Source organism: Leucoraja erinacea, chromosome 25 (genome assembly GCF_028641065.1).
Source record: "Leucoraja erinacea ecotype New England chromosome 25, Leri_hhj_1, whole genome shotgun sequence".
Taxonomy (NCBI): domain Eukaryota; kingdom Metazoa; phylum Chordata; class Chondrichthyes; order Rajiformes; family Rajidae; genus Leucoraja; species Leucoraja erinaceus.
In genome coordinates, this window is record NC_073401.1 from 15,691,288 (window position 1) to 15,707,838 (window position 16,551).

At 44.3% G+C, this 16,551-nt stretch overlaps 1 protein-coding gene across 3 annotated transcripts in view; it reads left to right on the forward strand.

Moving 5' to 3' along the window:
• The window catches only part of emid1 (EMI domain containing 1), a 216,578-nt gene that overhangs the window by 159,571 nt on the left and 40,456 nt on the right, over positions 1-16,551 (forward strand). For 2 of the 3 annotated variants that reach the window (XM_055655853.1, XM_055655854.1), the window contains exon 7: positions 12,918-12,962. The exons of the other annotated variant lie outside the window; for it this stretch is intronic. In XM_055655853.1, the coding sequence (XP_055511828.1) occupies positions 12,918-12,962 (45 nt within the window). The remainder of the gene's footprint in view (positions 1-12,917; positions 12,963-16,551) is intronic. 3 annotated transcript variants of the gene reach the window in all.

The window sequence follows — 16,551 nt, forward strand, 5'->3', positions numbered from 1 at the left end:
GGCAGTGCTGGCTCGAAGGGCCGAATGGCCTATTCCTGCACCTATTTTCTATGTTTCTGTTTGTCAAGGCTGGAAAATTCAAAGATGAGCAAGAAACTAAAACTTGAGAGTTGCAGGTGTCTTTGGAGTGGCATGGGCCGGGAGGGATTATAGTTTGGTAATGCCCCTGTCCCACTTAGGAAACCTCAACGAAAACCTCTGGAGACTTTGCGCCCCACCCAAGGTTTCCGTGCGGTTCCTGGAGGTTGCAGGTGGTTGCCGGAGGTTGCAGGTAGTGGAAGCAGGTAGGGAGACTGACAAAAACCTCCGGGAACCGCACGGAAACCTTGGGTGGGGCGTAAAGTCTCCAGAGGTTTCCGTTCAGGTTTCCTAAGTGGGACAGGGGCATAAGGGTGCAGTCATGACAAAATCGTCCCAATGTTGTTCAGTCGCCAGTGTGGGACTATAAGCAGAGGGGTGAGCCGATCTCAGAGTTTGTTGGAACGCAGGCAGTTTTTGGATGTTCTCAAGTTTGTGGAATCGTAGAGTCATGTGTCAAGGAAGAGGGTCCTTGTCACACCAGGTGTGTGGTGACTATTGAGCGTCCTATTTATGCTAATCCCACACTAGCCCTTTCCTTCTATTCTTCCCACATCCCCATTCACTCCACTCAGTCTACCACCCACCTACACACTTGAGGCAAGCTAAAGCGGCCAGTTATAGAGTCATACAGCGTGGAGACAGGCCCTTTGGCCTAACTTCCCACGCCATTTACACCAGTCCCACCTGCCTGCTTTTGGCCCATATCCATCTAAACCTACAACATCCATGTACTTGCCTAGATGTTTCTTAAATGTTGAAATAGTACCTGCTATCCTTAACCTACTGACACACACATGTTTGCGATGTGGAAGGAAATTGGACCACCCAATGAAATTCTACACAGCCACAAGGGAAATGTGTAAGCTTTATACAGACAGCACCAGAAGTCAGCCTTGATCTTGGGTCATTGGACTGTAGAACAAGGGTGATGACCCAATGCCAATTGTAAAGTCACACATAGAGGTGACAGAGATATGGGTGGGGATTTCACTGGCAGGTGAGCTGGGCAGGGGCAGATATAGGTGGCGTACAGAGATAGAAACAAACCTGTAGTCATAAGAACTGTAACTCAGCTGGAAGTTAAACATAATGTCAAGGTGATGAGTGATTAGATTTAGTATTTTTTGCCAGAGCTGAGAATGTTGGTTAGAGTTTGCGTCCATAGAACATTGAACAGTACAGCACAGGAACAGGCCCTTCGGCCCACAATGTCCGTGCCGAACATGATGCCAAGATAAACTCTTTTTGCGTGATCCAAATCCCTCCATTTCCTGCATCTCCATGTGTCTGTCCTAAAGCCTCTTAAACGCCACTGTGGTATATCTGCCTGTACCATCACCCCTGGCAGCACGTTCCAGGCACCCACCACTCTCTGTGTACAAAAAATACTTGCCCCACACACATCCTTTTATCTTTGCCCTTCTTACCTAAACACCTGCCGAGGTTGTGGTTCATCAATTCACATGGTCCGTTTGCTACAGGTGACTGACTATCCTCTGACTGATAATACAGGGAATATCCAATTTCCCATAAAAGACACAGACGTATCTCTATGGCATTCTTTCTGGGTCAAGGAAACAAAAGCATTAGAGATATTCAGAAGGGAACTGGCTTCAAGAAGGATGGGTTTCAATGGTCTGAATGGCAGTCCGCGATCCTTGACTTCCCTGTTGTTCGACTGTGCTTGAGTCCCCACTTCCTCTCACCCTGGGGCCATTGCACTTCCCATCTGCAGCAGTCACTGCATTATTACTAAATGCTTCTGCCCACACATTTCCACATTTCTTGCACACAGATCAAGCGTTGCTCGTATGTGGATGGTTTTAAGAGCGTGCAATTGCGGATGAAAAATGACTTTGAATAACATTTACGACAAAAGTGTTACCAAAACTTGCAGCAACATTCCAAAAAGTTATCTACAAGTCTCTGTATAAAGCATGGTAACATTTAATAAGCCACATGGTGCAAATGATAGTGGTGGGAGAAGGAAGGAGGAAGTCTAATTGCCGTCTGCTTTCCCCCATCCAAAGCTGGTAGAGCTACAGCACTGGAGACTGGGTTCAATCCTGACCTCGGATGCTGTCTGTGTGGAGTTTGCACGTTCTTCCTGTGACCGTGTGGGTTTCCTCCGGGTGCTTCGGTTTCCTCTCACATCCTAAAGGGTTTGTCGGTTAATTGTCCTCTGTAAATTGCCCCTCGTGTGTCGGGATGGGATGCGAAAGTCGGATAACATAGAACTAGCGTGAACCGGTGATCGATGTTCGGCATGGGCTCAGTGGACAGAAAGGCCTGTATCCATGGTGCATCCCAAACTCTAAACTAAGCTCTCTGGAAGGTGAACAAGTTTCCATCTCAAAGAGTTGAAAGAGTTGCACAATTGTTCTGCAAATAAACCACAATTCTCTTTTTTATAAAAATGAGGATTCAATTACTGCATTTTAGTACACAGCTTGGATTTTTATCTCAACCAATCTCAGAAATGTAACTTGATCCAACTGGAAGGATGGTGCTCAGATTAATTGAATCAAAGTGCATGTCTTGCAATCCTCAATTCAAAGATTCCATCTCCCCATTCACCCTCTAGGTGTGTGCAGTTGAAATCATTTCTGGAAATTCAGTCACTATGTTACCAGAAAATACCACTTTTGTCAAACTATCGATTGGGAATTGATGTACATCTTAAAATAATTATCTACCCTTTACCTGGTATGCTTCATTTGTCTGAAGAAGGGTCTCGACCCGAAACGTCACCCATTCCTTTTCTCCAGAGGTGCTGTATGACCCACTGAGATTTTTGTGTCTATCTTCACGTTTCATTTCTTCCTATGTGTGCTTTTGCAAGCATCAAAGCATCAAATGAAAATGAGAAAGGAATTTGACACTGGATGGGCTGGACCATGGGTGGCAGAAGCACCTTCTCATTCTCTGTGGGTCAGTGTGAAAGGAATGGAGACACAAACATCAGAACCGTTTAGAAGGGAGTTGTGAAGAAGGATCGGATGTTGTGAAGAAGGTTCCCAAACCGAAATGTCCTCTGTCCATTCCCTCCACCGATGCTGCCTGACTCGCCGAGTTCCTCCACCACTTTAATTTTTGCTCAAGGTTCCACCATCTGCAGTTCCTTGTGTCCCTCATTCTCTGCATTGGAGTGTTCATGAACGGCTCCTTTCCAGCAACCATCAGGCTCTTGAACACCACTCAAAACTAACCACAACCTCAGTAACTATGATCTTCTAATGACTATGCCTTTGGTTGCACTATGGATTTCAGTTTCGTACATTTATGGTTATTTAGTACTGCAGTCATTAGTTTATTGTTTCGTTTTTAGTTTAGAGATGCAGTGCGGGAACAGGCCCTTCGGCCCACCGAGTCCATGCTGACCAACGATCCCCGCACATTAACACTCTCCTACACACACTAGGGAACAATTTACAATTTAACCTACAAACCTGTACTTCTTTGGATTGTGGGAGCAAACCAGGGATCCCGAGGAATAACTACACAGGTCACGTGAAAGTCCGTACAGACAGCACCCATAGTCAGGATCGAACCCGCAGTTTCAGAATCAGTATACAACTCTGGCGCTGTAAGGCAGCAACTCTACTGCTGCACCACCGTGCCACCTTATGTATTTTTGATTATTGTATATTATCAGTATTATTGTTGTTTCCAGGCCTATTAAACTGCAGCAACTAAGAATTTCATTGTTCGATTGTCATTGCGTATAACAATTAAACACTCTTGACTCGTATTTAATTTAAATTGATCTTTCAACTGAGGTATTTACTCTCAAGAGTCAGGAGTATTTAATTGCCATAAGAACCAGGAACAGAACAAATAAATTCTTCCACAAAGTGATGGAGTGACTCAGCGGGTCAGGCAGCATCTCTGGAGAACATGGATAGGCAATATTTCAGGTCGGGAAAACTTCTTCAGAACAAACCATTACCCATTTATGTTTTCCACAAGTGCTGCCTGACCTGTTGAGTTGCTTTGCATCTTTTTTTTCCAAACCAGCATCTGTAGAAGACGGGTCCCGACCCAAAAGGTCACCCATCCTTTTTCTCCAGGGATGCTGCCTGGCCTGTTGAGTTACTCCAGCACTTTGTGTCTATCTTTGACATAAACCAGCATCTGGGATTCTTTGTGTCCAAATAAATTCATGCTCTCAGTGTCTCTTGGGCACGATACCTCTTCTTTCCATCTACCTCTCCTTTAATGCCATCTTCACATGAGAGGTCGATTGTGGGGATGGGCACAGAAACAAAGTTCCCCCATCCAGCTCTGGAAAAGCATAGCCTGCAGTTGGTTGCATTGCTTCAATCTTACATGTGTTTTGACACAAAATGCACAAAGAGTTTGCTTAAATATTTACTATGCAAATATTTGGCATCCCTCAGATCAAATTGGGAACAAATGTATTAATTCCTGGTTCTGCATGGGGTCTTGGCACTCGTCAAGGCCTAAAGAGAGAACATATGAAGGTGATTCTCAGATCCTGCCTTGTCTGCAAGGAGCTACACTCAACGTGAGAGCAGAGGGAAGGGTCAGGGTGACATAGCTGTAACACTGTCTCTGTACAGCTCGGTTACTCCACCATTTTGTGTCTATCTTGGGTCCTGTCCTCCAGCGATGCTGCCTGACCCGCTGAGTAACTCCAGCATTTTGTGCCTTCTTTGTTAATCAGCATCTGCAGTTCCTTGTATCTCCAGTAAATACTCTACATAGGTTTAGGTTTATTATTGGCACATGTACCAAGGTACAGTTTGTTCTGCATGCTCTCCAATAAGATCAGATAATACTATACATAAATACAATCAAGTCAAACTCAAGTACAATAGGCAGAGCATAGGGGAAAATACCGATTGCAGATCAATGCACATCAGTTCCATTGACAAGGTCCAATGTCTGCAATGGGGTGGAGGAGAACTGAGAAGAGGTGTAACGTTCAACTATTGTGTCATTCAGCTTCTTTGCCAGTGTTATCCCCATAACTGGAATTATTTGAAAGCAAGAAGGGTCACCAAGTTGATGAAAATCTTCCAATGGTCACCTGTTACGTTGCAGATAACAGAGGGTATCGGCAACATAACAATAATGTGATGAAAGTTTAGACAGCTCTTTGATGTTTACAAGAAGCTGTAACACCACTGCTTGACAATTCTTTACTAACGGTAGCAGCCTGGGAGCTCCAGAGTTGGGAAAACTGCTGTACAAAAGGAAGACTGCCGTTTGCTTACATTTTGAACAGTTCATTTATAATTTTACATCTTTAAACAGTTTTTCATCCTCCAAACTGATCAAGAAACAATCTTCTTAAAGCAGTTGGTAGGTGCAAAGGCCAGGCTTTTCACTGCGCTGTATCTCCAAACTAAACTAAAGTAAATTCCGATCTACCTCTCTCACTCCAAACCCATCTTTACATAGTGGTTAGGAAGGAACTGCAGATGCTGGTTTACAATGAAGATAGACACAAAATGCTGGAGCAACTCAGCTGCCTGTCCCATCTTTACTTCGGCTGACCTCTGAAGCCAAGCGCCAGTTCTCAGACACCTCCTCCTACTTGCCCGTACACCACGACCCCACAGATGAGCACCAGGCCATTATCTCTCAGACCATCTCTGATTTCATCACTTCCAACAGTCTGTCCTCCACAGCCTCCAATCTTAGCGTTCCCCAGCCCCGCACGGCCTGGTTTTATCTTCTCCCCAGAACTGCCCTGGCTGACCCATTGTTTCTGTCTGCTCCTGCCCCTGCCCCACTGAAATAACTTCCATGTAAAACCCCAGAGATGTTGCCTGACCCACTGAGTTTCTCCAGCACTTTGTACCTATCTTTACTTTAGTTTACTCTAGAGATTCAGGTCCTTTGGCCCACCGAGTCCATGCCGACCAGTGATCACCTTGTACACTAACACTACCCTACACATTGGGGGCAATGTACAGAGGCCAATTAACCTACCGACCCACATGTCTTTGCAATGTTGTGGGAGACCAGAGCACCCGGAGGAAACCCACGCGGTCACAAGGAGAACGTACAAACTCCTGTGCAGACAGCACCTAAGGTCAGGATCGAACCCGTGTCTCTGGCACTGTAAGGTAGTTCCGCTTCTTCTATGTTCCGGCAATTATTTCAAAAAATGAGGAAACCACTTTCGACCATTAGGGAGACTGACAAAAACCTCCGGGAACCGCACGGAAACCTTGCGTGGGGCGCAACGTCTCCAGAGGTTTCCGTTCAGGTTTCCTAAGTGGGACAGGGGCATTATATAACTCTACTGTTGTGCAACTGTGCCTCCTCCTTTGTTGTTTGTTCTGAACCTTATCATGACAACACGGGCTGTGTTGGAGACTTGGCTGTGGGAGGATATGCTACTGTTCTATGGAGTACAATTGCAATAAATCACTGCACAAGTCCAATGCTTTATTTTCAACCCATATATTTACCATGAAATATTGTCTTTCTTTTGATTAAGTATAGCCCTGCCATGACAGAAAGGGAAGTTATTTTTTACAAAGATAGATTTTTGCAGCTTGCTTCTTGAGGGACCAAAACATAAACCAGTGCAGGAATTTGGCAGGAAGTACAAAATCCGTTGGTCTCCCCCAAAGCAAATTACAGGCCCTTTCTCTGGTCCACAGGAAGAGCTTTTAATTGTATTGTGCTCTGTAGACTTTGCAGTTGCCCAACAAGTGATGAAGCTCTTCACAAGGAATGTGGCATCATTATTTGTCATTGTTTGGCTATCGGTCGACAACCTGAGATCTCCATAATTTATTTTGCACTGTTTTCAATTTAAGCGAAAGTATTCAGTCTACTGTACGTTGTGAGACCAAACGAGACAGCAGTTTCTACTTATTTGGGTGTTTTGAGGCCAAAATCAAATTGAAGTAAAGTCGCACTGAAGTCGTCATATGGCAGGAAGTGATCTGTTTTGATAATCATCTGATGGTCTATCCCCTACCAGGCGTTCTGTGCCTGGGGGCATTGGCTCGAAGAGTCAGGAAGACACAGTGCGGCTCTTTAAGACTTTGGTTAGGCCGCTTTTGGGGCATTGCGTGTAGTCCTGGTCACCCCATTACATGAAGGATGTGGAGGCTTTGGAGAGACTGCAGAAGAGGTTTACCAGATTAGGGAGTATTAGCTACAAGGAGAGGTTGGACAGACTTGGATTGTTTTCTCCACAACGCCGGAGGGTCAGGTCAAGTCAAGTCAAGTTTATTCGTCACATACACATATGAGATGTGCAGTGAAATGAAAGTGGCAATGCTCGCGGACTTTGTGCAAAAAGACAAACAAACAAACAACCAAACAAACTATAAACACAATCATTTCTAAGACTAGAGGGCATAGTTTAGTTGAGAGATACAGTGCGGAAACAGGCCCTTCAGCCCACTGAGTCTGCACGGACCAGCTATCCCCGCACATTGACACTACCCTACACACACTAGGAACAATTTTACATTTGCGCCAAGCCAATTAACCTACAAACCTGAACGTCTTGAGAGTGTGGGAGGAAACCGAAGATCTCGGAGATAACACAGGTCATGGGGGGAATGTATGATTTCTGTGCAGACAAGCACGTAATCAGGATCAAGCCCAGGTCTCTGGCGCTGTAAGGCAGTAGCTCTACCACGACACCACTGCACCCCCCACCTTAGCTTTAAGGTGAGAGGGGTAAAGTTTAAAGGCGGTGTGTGTGGCAAGTTATTTTTACACAGAGGGTTGTGGTTGCCTTTGACGTGCTGCCAGGGGTGGTGGTGGAGGCAGATATGCTAGTGGGGTTCAAGAGGCTTTTTGATAGGCACATGGATATGTAGGGTATGGAGGGTTATAGATCACGTGCAGGCAGATGAGATTAGTTGAACATTGCATCATGTTTGGCACAGGGATTGTGGGCTGAAGGGCTCGTTCCTGTGCTGTACTGTTCTAAGAACAACTTATATTTATGTAGCACCTTCTCTGCAGTAAAACAACCCAAGGCACAGGGATTTCATCTGACAACAATTGGCCGTAGAAGAGACATTCGAGCCGCAAACAGGTGGTAGAAAGATGTGGAGATGTCGGAATACTTTAGACTTTACTTTAGATTTTAGAGATACAGCACAAAAACAGGCCCTTTGTCCCTGTGTCCTCTCCAACCAGCGATCATCCCGTGTGCTAGCACTATCCTACACACTAGGGGCAATTTTACACCTTACCAAAGCCAATTAACCTCCAAACCTGCACGTCTTTAGAGTGTGAGAGGAAACCAGAGCACCCGGAGAAAGCCCACGCGGGGACAACATACCAACTCTGTACAGGCAGCGCCCATAGTGACCCGGATTCATGACTGAGCCCGGGTCTCTGGTGCTGTGAGGCACCACTGTGCCGCCCCTGAGATTGTTTTTTTCTAATCAAAAAGAGTCATTGCAACAAGACCATTTGGTATTTTGTCTCCCACACAGTGCCACCTTAGCAAGTGTTACCAAGGAGGCCTCATAGAGCTGTACTGTACAGAAACTGGCCATTCAGCCCACCTTGTTAATGCTGCACAAGTTGGCATACTGGGTTAGTCTCATTTGCCTGCATTTGGCTTATAGTCCTACAAACCCTTCCGATCCACACATCTGTCCAAATGCCTTTTACAAGTCGGTAATTGTATCCACTTCTGCAGCTTCCTCTGGCATCTCATTCCAGATGCGGACTACTCTCCGATTGAAAAAAACTCCCTCTTAAATCTCTCCACTTGAACCTTAAGCCGCCGCCCTCTAGTTTTTGAATCCTCTACCTTGAGGGAAAAAAACGGAGTGTTTACTTTATCCATGCCCATCATCATCTTGTACAGCTCAACAAGATCACCCCTCAGCCTCCCCCATTCCAAAGTAAAAATTCCCAGCCTACCTAACCTCTCCCTGTAACTCAAGCCCACATGCCCAGGTAACATCCTGGAGAATCTCCTCTGCACTCTTTCCAATGTAATGAATACTCAAGCCAAGATTGTTTTTAAATCTTGAAATGCCAATACTTTATCTAATTGCCAATGTTACTGTGTTTGAAAGATGCCACATCTTTACCAGAATGCTGCCTGGGTGAAGAGATATTATTACCCATAAGACAAGGTTAAACAAACTTGGATTGTTTTCTCTGGTGCGTTGGAGGATGATATAATTATAAGACCTGATATAAGTATATAAAATGGGTGGAAATGTCAAAGTCAAAGACTTGAGCGCCTAGCTTTAAGGTGAGAGGGACAAGGTTTCAAGGAAATGTCCGGGAGAAACTTACACACAGAGGGTGGTGGGTGCCTGCAACACATTGCCAGGGGTGGTGGTGGAGGCAGATGTGATAGTGCCATTTAAGAGGCTTTTAGATGGGCACGTTGATATGCAGGGAATAGAGGCTGAGAGGCGAGCGACCTTGTTGCGATGTACAAGATCATGATGGGCATGGATAAGGTAAACCCCCAGCTGTTATCAGCCATCCGACCAGCACCAGCAGTACTGAACTACTACCTGCCTCTTTGATGACCCTCGGACTATCCTTGATTAGACTTTGCTGGCTTTACCATGCACGAACCGTTAATCCCTTATCATGTATCCATACACTGTAAATGGTTCGATAGTAATCATGTATTGTCTTTCTGCTCCCTGGTTAGCACGCAAAAAAAAGCTTTTCACTGTACCTTGGTGTACGTGACAGTGAACTGAACTGATGTATATGAATCATGGGCAGGCAGAGGAGATTTGTTTAGTTTAGCATCATTATCAATGCAGAGATTGTGGAGCGAGGGGCCTGTTCATGTGCTGGGCTGTTTTATGTTCTACGCATGTCCTGTTCTGAGGAGTGTCTTTCTCAATATTTTATAATAGGAATAAGAATAATTGAGTTTAGCAACAAAACAATCTGGCATGATTAGCTGTGAATTAATTCAGTGACAAGGCTCTGAGCTGGAATTACATACTACATGTGCTTGCAATAAATGGGTTCTTGTGGCACACTTCCTTATAAAAATAAGATGGCTCAGCTGGGATTCGAACTGCATTCTTTGGCAGGCTAATGCCTCTTGGAAGTTTCCAAGCAGATTAACTTTTTTTCTTGTGGCTTCTTGGCAAACACTGCGACTTGTGACTTTTGCCTCCAATAAAAAAATGTTCTTCAAAGCCGAGCAGGAGTTTATAACTTCTTTGTTTGTTTTTTTAATTTAACGGCAGCAGCAGTGAAACGTGCTGCTAAATGACGACCCTGGCTGAAAGATTGGATTCAATAATTGAATGGAAACGTTGCCGTACTATTTAGGCTGCTGTGTGGTGGGTAATGGCCAAATGCACTTGTGTTGGTCGAAGGACTGCATTTTTACCTTGATCACTAGAAAAGAATGTTCATGTGTTAAATTGTGTGCATCTGTGATCTGTGAATGTCAACTATTTGTGTGTCGCACAAGTTGGGAGGATTTGGTCACATCTGCTTCTCCTTGATGTGGGAGCATTAGTTAATTTTAGATTTCTGCAGATGCAGCAAACTCCTAATAGAAAAAGGAGTTTGGAGTGGCTTTTCGTGGTGAAGATGAAGGAATGAATTGGACTGAATAATGGCTTCTTTGACTGTCACAGGACCGTAATAAAATGCAGCAGTAGAGCTGTTGTCTCACAGCACCAGAGACCCCGGATTCCGATCCTGACCTCGGGCACTGTCTGTGAGGAGTTTGCAAGTTCTCTCTGTGACCACGTGGGTTTTCTCCGGATGCTCCGGCTCCCTTTCACATCCCAAAGAGTTGCAGGTTTGTAGGTTAATTGGTTGGTGTAAAATGGTCCCATGTGTGTAGGGAACGGATGCGAAAGTGAGATGGCATAGAACTAGTGATTACATGTGGTCGATGGTCAGCATGGACTCTGTGGGCCGAAGGGCTTGTATCCATGCTCCATCGCTAACCTCTAAACTCAAGAAGGATTTGATTAATTGATTGAATTGAAAGATGCAGCAAGTCCAGGTGGGTAATGGCCCAGAGTCATCAAACACTCCTCGTACATTAACCCAATCATCCCTGGGATCATGCTCGTAAACCTCCTCTGGACCCTATCCAATGCCAGCACATCCTTCCACAGGTAATTGATCTTGTGGATTCTTCATTATCGTAGCTAATTCAATAATGGAGGAGGCATGAGGCATTGAATAATTCTTCAATTGGGGATTAGTTAGATGATTGAGGAAATAATAAGATGAATTGCTAGGAGAAAATTAAAAAGCCTCACAGAAATTGTTCAGTTAGAATCATGAGTTGCCTAAAACATAGTGGCCAGAATCTGTAGGAAGGAACTGTAGATGCTGGTTTACACTGAAGATCGACACAAGATGCTGGAGTAACTAACGGATCTGGCAGCATCTCTGGAGAAAAAGGATGGGTGACATTTTGGGTCGGGATCCTTCTTCAGATATTTTTCTCCAGAGATGATGCCTGGCCTGTTTAGTTACTCCAGCAATTTGTGTCTATTTTGTTGATGTGGCTCTTCTGTTCAGTTCCATGGCAACCTCGTCACCTCCCCAGGTGTCGGTGGTGAGTGATTTAACAATGAAGAAGCCTCGGAAGATGCTGGGAAAATGCTAGGGTTGGAGATGGGCTTCACCTGGCACTTGTCTTCCACTTGCCACTCCAAGGCAGGGTGCTATTAAAATCCTTTCATTCGCAGCGAAGTAGCAATGGAGCTGAAAGCTGTTACATTATCAGCAAATTCTGATCTAATGGAGGTAGAAGCAGGTCAGAGACTGGACACTGGAGATACTCCCTTGGACAATCACAAACTTAAAGTCATAGAGTTAGACTTTAGAGATACAGCATGGAAACAGGCCCTTTGGCCCACCGAGTCCACGCCAAACAGCGATCACCCCGTATCCCAGCACTATTCTACACACCAGGGGTGATTTGCAATTTTCCAAAATCTAATTAACCTACAAATCAGTATGCCTGTGTAGTGTGGGTGGAAACCGGAGCAAAACCCACACGGTCACAAGGGGAACGCACAAACTCCGTACAAACAGCACCCGTAGTCAAGATTGAACCCGAGTCTCTGGCGCCGTAAGGCAGCAACTCTACCACTGCGCCACCGGGCTGTCTCTTCCTGGGTTTTTGTGGTTATATTGTCATCATCTAATGTTGAAGAATTAACACTCCCCCTTTAGTTTAGTTTAGTTTAGCTTAGTTTAGTTTATTGTCACTTTTACCAAGGTAGAGTGAAAAGCTTTTGTTGCATGCTAACCAGTCAGCAGAAAGACATGATTACAATCGAGCCACCCACAGTGTAGAGATACAGGATAAAGTGAATAACAAAAATAACATTTAGTGCAAGATAAAGTCCAGTAAAGTCTGATTAAACATAGTCCGAGGGTCTCCGATGAAGTAGATAGTAGCTCAGGACTGGTCTCTAGTTGTTGGTTGGATGATTTAGTTGCCTGATAAGTGCTGGGAAAAAACTGTCCCTGAATCTGGAGGTTTGTGTTTTCACACTTCTGTACCTCTTGCCAGATGGGAGAGTAGAGAAGAGGGAGTGGCCAGGGTGCAGTCGACTCATCATTGATTATGCTGTTGGCCTTGCCTAGGCTGCATGAGGTATAAATGGAGTCAATGGAAGGGAGGTTGGTTTGTGTGTGATGGGCTGGGCTGCGTCCACAATTCCCTGTCATTTTTTGCCGACTCCTCACTCATTCTTGCCGAACTGGAGTGACGTTGAAATGTATCGGGCAATCCAGAGCAAATGATTCGCTTGTGTTGAAAGAGTCAGTGACGCTTTCAAAGTTTGCATTGAGTTTGCTGTTTTTTCCTGAGTGATTTTCTATTAAAACTGAGTTCAAATGTTGCACAGGTCCTCCTGGTGAAAGAGGAAAAGATGGATCTCCTGGCCAGGATGGTATGTAAACACATACTTGAAAAAAAAATCCCTGTTTGGGGATTTAAGACACAATAAATAGTACAGAATTAGTATGCTAATATAGTTTCATTTTTCATTCATTTTCTATGTTCCATCCAAATTTCCATCCCACCAAATATGAAAGAAATATTGTCCACTGGCATTTTGTAGGCATTAGATTTCTCCCCCTCCTCGTAGTTTAGAATTTGGTTTCATGTCTTTCTCATGTTGGTCAAACTGTGGCAAGTTTAGCTTAGCTTAGTTTAGAGATACAGCATGGGAACAGACCCTTTGGCCCACCAAGTCCGCGCCGACCAGCGATCACCCCATAGACGAGCACTATCCTACACACGCGAGGGACAATTTACAATGGGTACCGAAGCCAATTAACCTACAATCCTGCACGTCTTTGAAGTGTGAGAGGAAACCAGAGCACCCGGAGTAAACCCACACGGTCACAGAGAGAATGTGCAAATTCCATTCAGACCACTTCGTAGTCAAGATGGCAGCCGGGTCTCTGGTGCTGTAGGGCAGCACCTCTACCGCTGCGTCACTGTGCCGCACAAAGTCTTAGCGATACTTCAAAGAGGGATTTATAAGCTCTGTAGTGACATAAACGTCAAATATTTCAGCAAGATCCCCAAATGGAGAAATGACAGCTCACTTTTTGAATCAATGACTTAGAATAAACAGCTTGACAATGCTGCCTGGTATTTTACAGCACATGAATTGTAGTTACAGTCTTGTTGTTTCTTGCACAAAATGTGCGTTTATCTTTCATGTCAGCTTGGCATCATAAAAATTGTTACTTGTAAGATATCTAGAAGTATTATCTTCCATCATGAGTTGCTGTGATTGCCAGGGCGGCACTGTGGTGCAGAGGTAGAGTTGTTGCCTCACAGTGCTGGAGACATGGGTTCGATACTGACCTTGGGGGCTGTCAGTGTGGAGTTTGCACGTTCTCCCTGTGACCGCGTGGGTTTTCTCCAGTTTTCTCCCACAGATGTGTGGGTTAGTAGGTTAATTGGCTTCTGTAAATTGTAAATTGTCCCTAGTGTGTAGGTTAATGCTAGTGTACGGGGCAATCACTGGTCGGTTCGGACTCGGTGGGCCGAAGGGCCTGTTTCCACACTGTATCTCTCTAAAGTCTACGTTTGTGAATTAAGAGGGGAGAAAAAAGTTAAACAAAACTCCTGTTTAGAACTCTCTGCACATTGAATCATACAGTCATACAGCACGGAAACAAAGCCTTGTGTACCTGTCCAAATGTATTTTACATGTTGTTGTAGACCATGCCTCAACTACTATCTTTGGCAGCTCGTTCCATATACCCACCACCCCCTGTGTGAAGAAATTACCCCTCAGGCTCCTATTAAATCATTCCCCTCTCACCTTAAACCAATGTCCTCAGGCCCTGGAATCCCCCACTCTGTGCATCTGCCAAATGTATTCTGCTCATGATATTATACACCTCGAGATAACTTATAAAATGTGGTTTTCATTTTGTTACTTTTATTATCTCATAATGCCTTTCCAAGACTGAGTGAAATGATTTCTATCTGTATCTGTACACTGTGGCCGACTCGATTGTGATCCTGTATAGGCTTTCTGCTGACTGGATAGCATGCATTAAAAGCTTTGAAATGTACCTCGGTACACCTGACAATTAACTAATCTCACCTAAACTAACTGATTTGTCATTTTCAGTGTAGTGATAAGGTTTGAAGGACACTTGGCCACAGAAATGAGTCGTCTGTTCAACTTAGGTTTAGGTTTAATTTTAGGTTTGTTATTGTCACGTGTACCCAATCAAATCAGATAATAGATAGAACAGCTAGAATGAATGCATCCAGTCTTTGACTCAGTTTAGGGGAATCAAGAACCAGAGAGCATTGATAGAAGGTGAGAGGGGAACATTTTACAGGAACCTCAGGGCCAACTTTTTCACTCAGAGTGGGATGGAACGAGCTGCCAGAGGAGGTAGTTGAGGCAGGTACAATAAACTGTATTTAAAAGACGTTTGGATGGGTACATGGACAGTAAGGGTTTAGAGAGACACTACCGAACGCAGGCAACTGGGACAAGCTTGGATGGTGAATCTTGGTCGGCATGGATGAGCTGGGCTGAAGGGCCTGTTACCATGCTATATGGTTCTATGCCTCTACGACTAAATACAATCAAGTCAAACCCAAGTACAAAAGACAGGGCAAAGGCAAAGATACAGAGTGCTGAATATAGTTCTCAGCATTGTAGCACACCAGTTCCAGAGACAAAGACCAATGTCCTCACTGGTCAGAGGTGAATCAGACAGTACCCTGGGGTTTGAAAGGGCTGTTATCCTGTTTTATGGGTAACAGAGGAGAAGAAGCTGTTCCTGTGTCTGGTGGCGTGCATTGTCAAGCTTCTTTTCCACAAGGGCAGGTTCCACCACATTGCTCAGGGGTCAGTCGGAAAGTACAGTTTGCACTGGTAGTTTTAATGACAGGATGACGTTAAAACTGCAGACGCTGGAAATCTGTAATAAAAACATAAAATACTGGAAATGCCCAGCTGGTGAGGTAGCCTCTGCGCTGTACCTCAGAAAAACAGACTTGATGCTTGAAGTTGACGACCTTTCTTCAGAACCATCTAAGGATTCACTGGCATTGCAGTTGTCCAGGTACTTTGTCAATATTTGGACACTACGCTGATAAAACAGTTCAGTTAGATTGTGGTTATATTGTATAGACCAAAGGTATTACAAAATGCCACAAGACACACACATTAAAGAATTTTTTTTTTTGTCACCAATACCCTGACGCCCACCGAAATATTTGTGGATTATGGAGTACAAACATTAAGAGTTATACATCACACGATGCATGTTCTTTAATGGAAATATTGTTTCTGGATAATGCTTAAAAATATACCGCATAAATATAATTTAATGCGGAATAATAAATGATTTTCCATAGATCGTGGTAGGGAGTATTCCCCATCAGAAGTTTGCTTTCCTCCTTCAAGTATTTGGCTTATAACATCCAAAGGAAGATTGAACGAATACTTGTCATCTTTTAAGTTAATTGCTTTTTTTGTTCATGAGATGATTTTGTGCACGAAAACACTTTTAAATCTTGTTCGTTCCTTGCCAAATTAATAAATTTACAGCAAGTGTCATAAATTTCAGGCATAACATTGATGGCTCCTTGAATCCTGTAACTCTGGCAAAACTCATTATTTTTTACTTAAGGGGATATTTATTCATTGTTTATTATTTTCTCTGCACAATATGTGTCTCCAGATGTAAGTAGTCTTGCTGTACGGTTAGCTTAGCCTGTCTTAGTGAGATCGTAAATGGGTTCTCTAGTGAAGAGAACATAGAATTTAGAACAGTCCAGCACAGGAATAGGCCCATTTATCAACCACTCCCGACACACTAGGGGCAATTTACAGAGGTCAAGTAACATACAAACCCACACATCTTTGGGATGGGGGAAAAAACCGGAGCACCCGGAGGAGGTCCACGCAGTCACAGGGAGAACATGCAAACTCCACACAGACCCGCACTTGAAGTCAGAATTGAACCTGAGTCCCTGGTGCTGTGAGGCAG